The 10,965-nt window shown below is 48.2% G+C and overlaps 1 protein-coding gene across 4 annotated transcripts in view; it reads right to left on the reverse strand.

Annotated features, from left to right (window-relative positions):
• The window catches only part of atp1b2b (ATPase Na+/K+ transporting subunit beta 2b), a 73,424-nt gene extending 63,120 nt beyond the window's left edge, over nucleotides 1-10,304 (reverse strand). For 2 of the 4 annotated variants that reach the window (XM_087982732.1, XM_087982730.1), the window contains exon 1: nucleotides 10,100-10,304. In XM_087982732.1, coding sequence (XP_087838858.1) covers nucleotides 10,100-10,208 — 109 coding nt within the window. In that variant the 5' untranslated portion in view covers nucleotides 10,209-10,304. The remainder of the gene's footprint in view (nucleotides 1-10,099) is intronic. The other 2 variants (XM_087982733.1, XM_087982731.1) reach the window with 1 other exon arrangement.
• Between the last annotated feature and the right edge of the window lie 661 nt (nucleotides 10,305-10,965).

Raw genomic sequence — 10,965 nt, forward strand, 5'->3', positions numbered from 1 at the left:
CAGACCCTTCAGTCCAGGTGTACAGTGTGGAAACAGACCGTTCAATCCAGGTGTACATTATGGAAACAGACCCTTCAGTCCAGGTGTACAGCAGGGAAACAGACCCTTCAGTCCAGGTGTACAGCATGGAAACAGACCCTTCAGTCCAGGTGTACAGTATGGAAACAGATACTTCAGTCCAGGTATACAGTACGGAAACAGACCCTTCAGTCCAGGTGAACAGCATGGAAACAGACCCTTCAGTCCAGGTGTACAGCATAGAAACAGACCTTTCACAGTCCTGGTGTACAGCCTGGAAACAGACCCTTCACAGTCCAGGTGTACAGTTTGGAAACAGACCCTTCAGTCCAGGTGTACAGCATGGAAACAGACTCTTCAGTCCAGATGTACAATTTGGAAACAGACCCTTCATTCCAGTTGTACAGTATGGAAACAGACCCTTCAGTCCAGGTGTACAGTTTGGAAACAGACACTTCAGTCCAGGTGTACAGTGTGGAAACAGGCCCTTCATAGTCCAGGTGTACAGTAAGGAAACAGGCCATTCACAGTCCAGGTGTACAGTGTGGAAACAGGCCCTTCACAGTCCAGGTGTACAGCATGGAAGCAGACCCTTCAGTCCAGGTGTACAGTATGGAAACAGACCCTTCACAGTCCTGGTGTACAGTATGTAAACCGACACTTCAGTCCAGTTGTACAGTATGGAAACAGACCCTTCAGTCCAGGTGTACATTATGGAAACAGACCCTTCAGTCCAGGTGTACAGTATGGAAACAGACCCTTCAGTCCAGGTGTACAGTAAGGAAACAGACCCTTTACAGTCCAGGTGCACAGTATGGAAGCAGACCCTTCAGTCCAGGTGTTCAGTATGGAAACAGACCCTTCACAGTCCTGGTGTACAGCATGGAAGCAGACCCTTCAGTCCAGGTGTACTGTATGGAAACAGACCCTTCAGTCCAGGTGTACAGTGTGGAAACAGACCGTTCAATCCAGGTGTACATTATGGAAACAGACCCTTCAGTCCAGGTGTACAGCAGGGAAACAGACCCTTCAGTCCAGGTGTACAGCATGGAAACAGACCCTTCAGTCCAGGTGTACAGTATGGAAACAGATACTTCAGTCCAGGTATACAGTACGGAAACAGACCCTTCAGTCCAGGTGTCCAGCATGGAAACAGACCCTTCAGTCCAGGTGAACAGCATGGAAACAGACCCTTCAGTCCAGGTGTACAGCATGGAAACAGACCTTTCACAGTCCTGGTGTACAGCCTGGAAACAGACCCTTCACAGTCCAGGTGTACAGTATGGAAACAGACTCTTCAGTCCAGGTGTACAATTTGGAAACAGACCCTTCATTCCAGTTGTACAGTATGGAAACAGACCCTTCAGTCCAGGTGTACAGCATGGAAACAGACCCTTCACAGTCCAGATGTACAGTATGGAAACAGGCCCCTCAGTCCAGGTGTACAGCATGGAAACTGACACTTCAGTTCAGGTGTACAGTTTGGAAACAGACACTTCAGTCCAGGTGTACAGTGTGGAAACAGGCCCTTCATAGTCCAGGTGTACAGTGTGGAAACAGGCCCTTCACAGTCCAGGTGTACAGCATGGAAGCAGACCCTTCAGTCCAGGTGTACAGTATGGAAACAGACCCTTCACAGTCCTGGTGTACAGTATGTAAACCGACACTTCAGTCCAGTTGTACAGTATGGAAACAGACCCTTCAGTCCAGGTGTACATTATGGAAACAGACCCTTCAGTCCAGGTGTACAGTATGGAAACAGACCCTTCAGTCCAGGTGTACATTATGGAAACAGACCCTTCAGTCCAGGTGTACAGTATGGAAACAGACCCTTTAGTCCAGGTGTCCAGTATGGAAACAGACCCATCACAGTCCTGGTGTACAGTATGGAAACATCCTTCTGTCCAGGTGTACATTATGGAAACAGGCCTTTCAGTCCAGGTGTACAGCATGGAAACAGACCCTTTAGTCCAGGTGTCCAGTATGGAAACAGACCTTCAGTTCAGGTGTACAGGATGGAAACAGACCCTTCAGTCCAGGTGTCCAGTATGGAAACAGACCTTCAGTCCAGGTATACAATATGGAAACAGGCCCTTCAGTCCAGGTGTACAGCATGGAAACAGACCCTTTAGTCCAGGTGTCCAGTATGGAAACAGACCCTTCAGTCCAGGTGTACAGCATGGAAACAGACCCTTTAGTCCAGGTGTCCATTATGGAAACAGACCTTCAGTTCAGGTGTACAGGATGGAAACAGACCCTTCAGTCCAGGTATAAAGTATGGAAACAGACCCTTCAGTCCTGGTGTACAGAATGGAAACAGACCCTTCAGTCCAGGTGTACAGTTTGGAAACAGACCCTTCAGTCCAGGTGTACAGTGTGGAAACAGACCCTTCAGTCCAGGTGTACAGGATGGAAACAGTCCCTTCAGTCCAGGTGTACAGTATGGAAACAGGCCCTTCAGTCCAGGTGTACAGTTTGGAAACAGACCCTTCAGTCCAGGTGTACAGTGTGGAAACAGACCCTTCAGTCCAGGTGTACAGGATGGAAACAGTCCCTTCCGTCCAGGTGTACAGTATGGAAACAGGCCCTTCAGTACAGGTGTACAGTATGGAAACAGACCCTTCAGTCCAGGTGTACATAATGGAAACAGACCCTTCAGTCCAGGTGTACAGTATGGAAACAGACCCTTCAGTCCAGGTGTACAGGATGGAAACAGACCCTTCAGTCCAGGTGTACAGTATGGAAACAGACCCTTCAGTCCAGGTGTACAGTATGGAAACAGACCCTTCAGTCCAGGTGTACAGGATGGAAACAGACCCTTCAGTCCAGGTGTACAGTATGGAAACAGACCCTTCAGTCCAGGTGTACAATATGGAAACAGACCCTTCAGTACAGGTGTACAGGATGGAAACAGGCCCTTCAGTCCAGGTGTACAGGATGGAAACAGACCCTTCACAGTCCAGGTGTACAGCATGGAAACAGACCCTTCAGTCCAGGTGTACAAGATGGAAACAGACTCTTCAGTCCAGGTGTACAGTGTGGAAACAGACCCTTCAGTCCAGGTGTACAGCATGGAAACAGACCCTTCAGTCCAGGTGTACAGCATGGAAACAGACCCTTCAGTCCAGGTGTACAGTATGGAAACAGACCCTTCAGTCCAGGTGTACAGCATGGAAACAGACCCTTCAGTCCAGGTGTACAATATGGAAACAGACTCTTCAGTCCAGGTGTACAGTGTGGAAACAGACCCTTCAGTCCAGGTGTACAGTATGGAAACAGACCCTTCAGTCCAGGTGTACAATATGGAAACAGACTCTTCAGTCCAGGTGTACAGTGTGGAAACAGACCCTTCAGTCCAGGTGTAAAGTGTGGAAACAGACCCTTCAGTCCAGGTGTACAGTATGGAAACAGACCCTTCAGTCCAGCTGTACAGTGTGGAAACAGACCCTTCAGTCCAGGTGTACAGCATGGAAACAGACCCTTCAGTCCAGGTGTACAGCATGGAAACAGACCCTTCAGTCCAGGTGTACAGCATGGAAACAGACCCTTCAGTCCAGGTGTACAGTATGGAAACAGACCCTTCAGTCCTGGTGTACAGTATGGAAACAGACCCTTCACTCCAGGCGTACAATATGGAAACAGACCCTTCAGTCCAGGTGTACAATATGGAAACAGACCCTTCAGTCCTGGTGTACAGTATGGAAACAGACCCTTCAGTCCAGGTGTACAATATGGAAACAGAACCTTCAGTCCTGGTGTACAGTATGGAAGCAGACCCTTCAGTCCAGGTGTACAGGATGGAAACAGACCCTTCAGTCCTGGTGTACAGTATGGAAACAGACCCTTCAGTCCAGGTGTACAATATGGAAACAGACCCTTCAGTCCAGGTGTACAGTGTGGAAGCAGACCCTTCAGTCCTGGTGTACAGTGTGGAAACAGACCCTTCAGTCCTGGTGTACAGTATGGAAACAGACCCTTCAGTCCAGGTGTACAATATGGAAACAGACTCTTCAGTCCAGGTGTACAGTGTGGAAACAGACCCTTCAGTCCAGGTGTACAGTGTGGAAACAGACCCTTCAGTCCAGGTGTACAGTATGGAAACAGACACTTCAGTCCAGGTGTACAGTGTGGAAACAGACCCTTCAGTCCAGGTGTACAGTATGGAAACAGACCCTTCTATCCAGGTGTACAGCATGGAAACAGACCCTTCAGTCCAGGTGTACAGCATGGAAACAGACCCTTCAGTCCAGGTGTACAGCGTGGAAACAGACCCTTCAGTCCAGGTGTACAGTATGGAAACAGACCCTTCAGTCCAGGTGTACAGTATGGAAACAGACTCTTCAGTCCAGGTGTGCAGTATGGAAACAGACCCTTCAGTCCAGGTGTACAGCATGGAAACAGACCCTTCAGTCCAGGTGTACAGTATGGAAACAGGCCCTTCAGTCCAGGTGTACAGTATGGAAACAGACCCTTCAGTCCAGGTGTACAGTATGGAAACAGGCCCTTCAGTCCAGGTGTACAATATGGAAACAGACCCTTCAGTCCAGGTGTACAGCATGGAAACAGACCCTTCAGTCCAGGTATACAGCATGGAAACAGAGCCTTCAGTCCAGGTGTACAGTATGGAAACAGACTCTTCAGTCCAGGTGTACAGTATGGAAACAGACCCTTCAGTCCAGGTGTACAGTATGGAAACAGACTCTTCAGTCCAGGTGTACAGTATGGAAACAGACCCTTCAGTCCAGGTGTACAGCATGGAAACAGGTCCTTCAGTCCAGGTGTACAGTATGGAAACAGACCCTTCAGCCAGGTGTACAGCATGGAAACAGACCCTTCAGTCCAGGTGTACACTATGGAAACAGACCCTTCAGTCCAGGTGTACAGCATGGAAACAGACCCTTCAGTCCAGGTGTACAGTATGGAAACAGACCCTTCAGTCCAGGTGTACAGTACGGAAACAGACCCTTCAGTCCAGGTGTACAGCATGGAAACAGACCCTTCAGTCCAGGTGTACAGTATGGAAACAGACCCTTCAGTCCAGGTGTACAGTATGGAAACAGACCCTTCAGTCCAGGTGTACAGCATGGAAACAGACCCTTCAGTCTAGGTGTACAGTATGGAAACAGACCCTTCAGTCCAGGTGTACAGTATGGAAACAGACCCTTCAGTCCAGGTGTACAGTACGGAAACAGACCATTCAGTCCAGGTGTACAGTATGGATACAGACCCTTCAGTCCAGGTGTACAGTATGGAAACAGATACTTCAGTCCAGGTGTACAGTATGGAAACACACTTCAGTCCAGGTGTACAGTATGGAAACAGACCCTTCAGTCCAGGTGTACAGCATTCAAACAGACCCTTCAGTCCAGGTGTACAGTATGGAAACAGACCCTTCAGTCCAGGTGTACAGTACGGAAACAGACCATTCAGTCCAGGTGTACAGTATGGAAACAGATACTTCAGTCCAGGTGTACAGTATGGAAACAGACCCTTCAGTCCAGGTGTACAGTACGGAAACAGACCATTCAGTCCAGGTGTACAGTATGGAAACAGACCCTTCAGTCCAGGTGTACAGTATGGAAACAGACCCTTCAGTCCAGGTGTACAGTACGGAAACAGACCATTCAGTCCAGGTGTACAGTATGGAAACAGACCCTTCAGTCCAGGTGTACAGTATGGAAACAGACCCTTCAGTCCAGGTGTACAGTACGGAAACAGACCATTCAGTCCAGGTGTACAGTATGGAAACAGACCATTCAGTCCAGGTGTACAGTATGGAAACAAACCCTTCAGTCCAATGCCAATCTGATCATAGAACACAGAACGTTGCAGCACAGTGCAGGCCCTTCAGCCCTCGATGTTGCGCTGACCTGCAAAATTAATCTGATGCCCATCTAACCTATACAGTTCCATTATTATCCATATGTTTGTCCAATGACCATTTAATGCTCTTAAAGTTTTTGAGTCCACTACTATTTCAGGCAATGCATTCCATGCCCCTACTACTCTCTGAGTGAAGAAACTACTCCTTATATCTGTCCTAAATCTATCATCCCCCACTTTAAAACTATGTCTCCTTGTGCTAGCCATCACCATCCGACGAAAAAGGCTCTCACTATCCACCCGACCTAACCCTCTGATTATCTTATATGGCTCGATTAAGTCAGCTCTCAACCTCCTTCTCTCTAACGAAAACAGCCTTAGTTCCCTCAGCCTTTCCACACAAGACCTCCCTTTCATACCAGGCAACATCCTGGTAAATCTCCTCTGAACCCTTTCCAAAACTTCCATATCCTCCCTATAATGCAGTGACCAGAACTGCACGCAATACTCCAGGTGCGACCTTACTAGTGTCTTGTACAGCTGAAGCATGACCTCGTGGCTCTGAAACTCAGTCCCCCGACCAATAAACACCAACACACCACATGCCTTCTTACTAACCTTATCAACCTGGGTGGCAACTTTCAGGAATTTATGCATCAGGACACCAATATCTCTGTTTCTCGACACTGCCATGAATTTTACCATTAGCCCAGTACTCTGCATTCATGTTACTTTTTCCAAAGTGAACTGCCTCACACTTTTCCGCATTAAACTCCATTTGCCACCTCTCAGACCAGCTCTGCAGCTTATCTATGTTCCTGATATCCCTCGATATTCTAAATTAATCCAGCAACATTTGGCCCATATCCTTCTAACTTTTCCTATCCATATACCCATCCAGATGCCTTTTAAATGTTGCAATTGTACCAGCTTCCACCACTTCCTCTGGCAGCTCATTCCATACACACACCACCCTCTGTGTGAAAAAGTCACCCCTTAGGTCCCTTTTATATCTTTCTCCTCTCACCCTAAACCTATGCCCTCTAGTTCTGAACTCCTCCACCCCAGGGAAAACACCTTGTCTATTTACCCTATCCACGCCCCTCATGATTTTATAAACCTCTATAAGGTCACCCCTCGAACACTCCAGGGAAAGCAGCCCCAGCCTGTTCAGCCTCTCCCTTTAGCTCAAACCCTCCAACCCTGGCAACATCCTTGTAAATCTTTTCTGAACCCTTTCAAGTTTCACAACATGCTTCCTGCAGCAGAGCGACCAGAATTGAACGCAGCATTCCAGAAGTAATGAGTCCATTCAGCCCTTCCAGCCTGTACTATCAGGCAGTGAGAAATTGAGGCGGAATTTGATCTCAAATCCCTCTCAACAGCTCACGGGCAAGTTAACCTGGATTCACCCAGTCGGATAGGGATCTGTATTGCCTGCCACTGTATTTCCTTTTCGCCTGCGTGTGAAGGATGTTGAAGGGATTGAGGTCCGTGTGGGATTAAATACCATCTGTCAAGTGGAATCTATCAGACACTATGCCCAGCTATAACGCTGAAACAGATTGTTCCAGTTTCAGACGTCCTGCGTTTGCTGGGGGATGAGCCCAAGGAGAGAAGTCCCACCTCCTTTCCCCCACCTCTCACCCTGTTCTAACTCCTCCCTGGCCCCCACAGTCTGAGGACACAAGGATAGACTCCCCCCGCCTGCCCCAAGCTCAGACCGAGTCACAATCCAATGCACGCTGCTCAGGGGGAGGACAGGGATTGAGTTGGGATTGAGCGCAGGACTCAGAGTGGCCACCCTTGATGTTTCTGCATGGAACCAGTCCCAGAAACCTAGTCTAGCCCCCACACCCGGATTCCTGTGTGGAGGGCTGGGCAAGCAATGATTAAATCTGGGTTTGAGCTATCCATCCCTTTATTTACCGCCCATCCCCTGTATCTGATGTTAAAGAGAAGGTTCCCCCCCCCCCCCACCCCTCTCCCTGCACTGGAAGGGGTTTATTATATTCCAGCGGTATCTATCTACACCCCATATTTGGAGAGAAAGGGGATGCACCAACCCCTGTATCTGACATTTAAGCCCATACCCAATAAGGGTATATCCAGCCCCCTTTATTCACTGGAATATAATAACCCCTTTCAAGTAAAGGGGGCTAGATATACTCTTATTGGGTGTGGGTTTAAATGTCAGATACAGGGGTTGAAGCCCGATAACTTCATTCCACAACCCCATACAATACTGGGCTAGAAACCCTCCAGGCTAGAGGGGGGTAAACATCACTGAAATCCAGGAGGCAATTTAAACCCATTCAAACAGAGGGGGGCCCCTTTACCCTCATTGGAGGGGTGGGCTTAAACATTGGATACAGGGGTGGATCACCCCGAATGTGGGGCTGTGGGGGAACATTGAAAGGCGCTATTATATTCTAGTGGTGGGGAAACACTGGAAGGGGTTATTATATTCCAGTGATGGGGAACACTGGAAGGTGTTATATTCCAGTGGTGGGGGACACTGGAAGGGGTTATTATATTCCAGTGGTGGGGGACACTGGAAGGGGTTATTATATTCCAGTGGTGGGGGACACTGGAAGGGGTTATTATATTCCAGTGGTGTGGGGAACACTGGAAGAGGTTATTATATTCCAGTGGTGGGAAACACTGGAATGGGTTATTATATTGCAGTGGTGAGGGCCACTGGAAGGTGTTATTATATTCCAGTGGTGGGGAACACTGGAAGGGGTTATTATATTGCAGTGGTGAGGGCCACTGGAAGGGGTTATTATATTCCAGTGGTGGGAAACATTGGAAGGGGTTATTATATTCCAGTGGTGGGGAACACTGGAAGGTGTTATTATATTGCAGTAGTGGGGAACACTGGAAGGGGTTATTATATTCCAGTGGTGGGGAAACACTGAAAGGGGTTATTATATTCCAGTAGTGGGGAACACTGGAAGGGGTTATTATATTCCAGTGGTGGGGAAACACTGAAAGGGGTTATTATATTCCAGTGGTGGGGAACACTGGAAGGGGTTATTATATTCCAGTGGTGGGGAAACACTGAAAGGGGTTATTATATTGCAGTGATCAGGGAACACTGGAAGGTGTTATTATATTGCAGTAGTGGGGAACACTGGAAGGGGTTATTATATTGCAGTAGTGGGGAACACTGGAAGGGGTTATTATATTCCAGTGGTGATGAACACTGGAATGGGTTATTATATTGCAGTGGTGAGGGCCACTGGAAGGGGTTATTATATTCCAGTGGTGGGGAACACTGGAAGGGGTTATTATATTCCAGTGGTGGGAAACATTGGAAGGTGTTATTATATTCCAGTGATGGGAAACACTGGAAGGGGTTATTATATTCCAATGGTGATGAACACTGGAATGGGTTATTATATTGCAGTGGTGATGAACAGTGGAAGGGGTTATTATATTCCAGTGGTGATGAACACTGGAAGGGATTATTATATTCCAGTGGTGGGGAACACTGGAAGGGGTTATTGTATTCCAGTGGTGGGGAACACTGGAATGGGTTATTATATTCCAGTGGTGATGAACACTGGAAGGGGTTATTATATTCCAGTGATGGGGAACACTGGAAGGGGTTATTGTATTCCAGTGGTGGGGAACACTGGAAGGGGTTATTATATTCCAGTGGTGATGAACACTGGAAGGGGTTATTATATTCCAGTGGTGGGGAACACTGGAAGGGGTTATTATATTCCAGTGGTGTTCCCCCACAGCCCCATATTCGGGTGATCCACCCCTGTATCCAATGTTTAAGCCCATCCCCTCAACGAGGGTGAAGGGAGCCCCCGCTGTTTGAATGGGTTTTAATTGCCTCCTGAATTTCAGTGGTGTTTACCTCCCTCTAGCCTGGAGGGTTTCTAGCCCAGTATTGGATGGGGTTGGGGAGTGAAGTTATCGAGCCCCTTTATTCCCCCTCCCCATTCCCTCAGTAAGGGGGGAATTTGGCTTCGGCTTTCCCATTCTGCTCAGACAAGTACACACTCACCCAGCGGGAAGACTCATAACCTGGAACACGGGAAAAATTAACCCTCTCTGTCTCCCAGGATTTATTTACATCTTTGCAAACACCTGGAAGAAACAGTCAAGAGACGCAAAACTTTTAAGAGATTGAAAGTTCCCTCGGCTAATTGCAAGTCTCCCATTGAGCTGGAGCCCAGGGGTAGACGGGAAAGACCAACAACAGAACTGAAACATTTTGCGAGGAACCTCACTGACTTACCCCAACTGGAGCCAGTCCTCCCCAGGAACTCCTGTGTCCTTGGGTTCCACAAGAACTCTCCCCACTCATGCATGGTCTGTCCAAATGATTTCTTCACCTTGGGAGCCATCTTCACTAAAGTTGGAAGTGGTCGAGGCAAACACAACTGAGGTTAGAGTCAGGAGTCAAACAGTTAAATGCAGCAGCAGACAAACATACGCACGCTTAGCAAGACCAGTTGGACTGTCAAAAGATGCGGCTGAACCTGTTTATAATCCTCCTCCTGCTTAACATTCATACGCGCTAATCCTCTCCCCACCCTCTTCATTAATATTCGCCTGTCCAGATCCTCCAAGAGGTTTTGAAAAGTACTGTTTTTTGTTCCTGTTCCCATCACTCCTGCCAAGGCTATTTTAGGTTGTGACAGGACTCCCATTTAACACTTCCTACAGCTCAGGTAGGAAAGGTCCTCAGGCTATTCAATTTCGAAAGGCTTCACTCAAAGAAACGTACAGAATCGGGGCGGGAGAAGGCCATTCGTCCCCTTGAGCCTGCTCTGCCATTCCAATGGATTGTGACTGATCATCCCTGTTCCCTGCTTTCTCCCCCATTCCCATCAACCTGGAGAGCTACATCCAACTCCTTCGTTGAAAGCATCCAATATTTTTGGAATGGGCCGCTTTCCGAGGCAGAGGTTCCCCACTCTCCGGGTGAAGCCATTTCTCCTCATCTGAGTCCTACCCAGTCTCCTTTAGACTGTAAACCAGTCCCCCACGTCGGTTCTGGATTCCCCCTCGGTCATCAGAAACACCCTTTACCCTGTTAGAATGGTATAAGACCATACGACATGGAGTGGAAGTAAGGCCATTCGGCCCATCGAGTCCACT

Source organism: Chiloscyllium plagiosum, unplaced genomic scaffold, assembly GCF_037043375.1.
Source record: "Chiloscyllium plagiosum isolate Xiang-an unplaced genomic scaffold, Cpla_swu_hap1 HiC_scaffold_44, whole genome shotgun sequence".
Lineage (NCBI taxonomy): Eukaryota > Metazoa > Chordata > Chondrichthyes > Orectolobiformes > Hemiscylliidae > Chiloscyllium > Chiloscyllium plagiosum.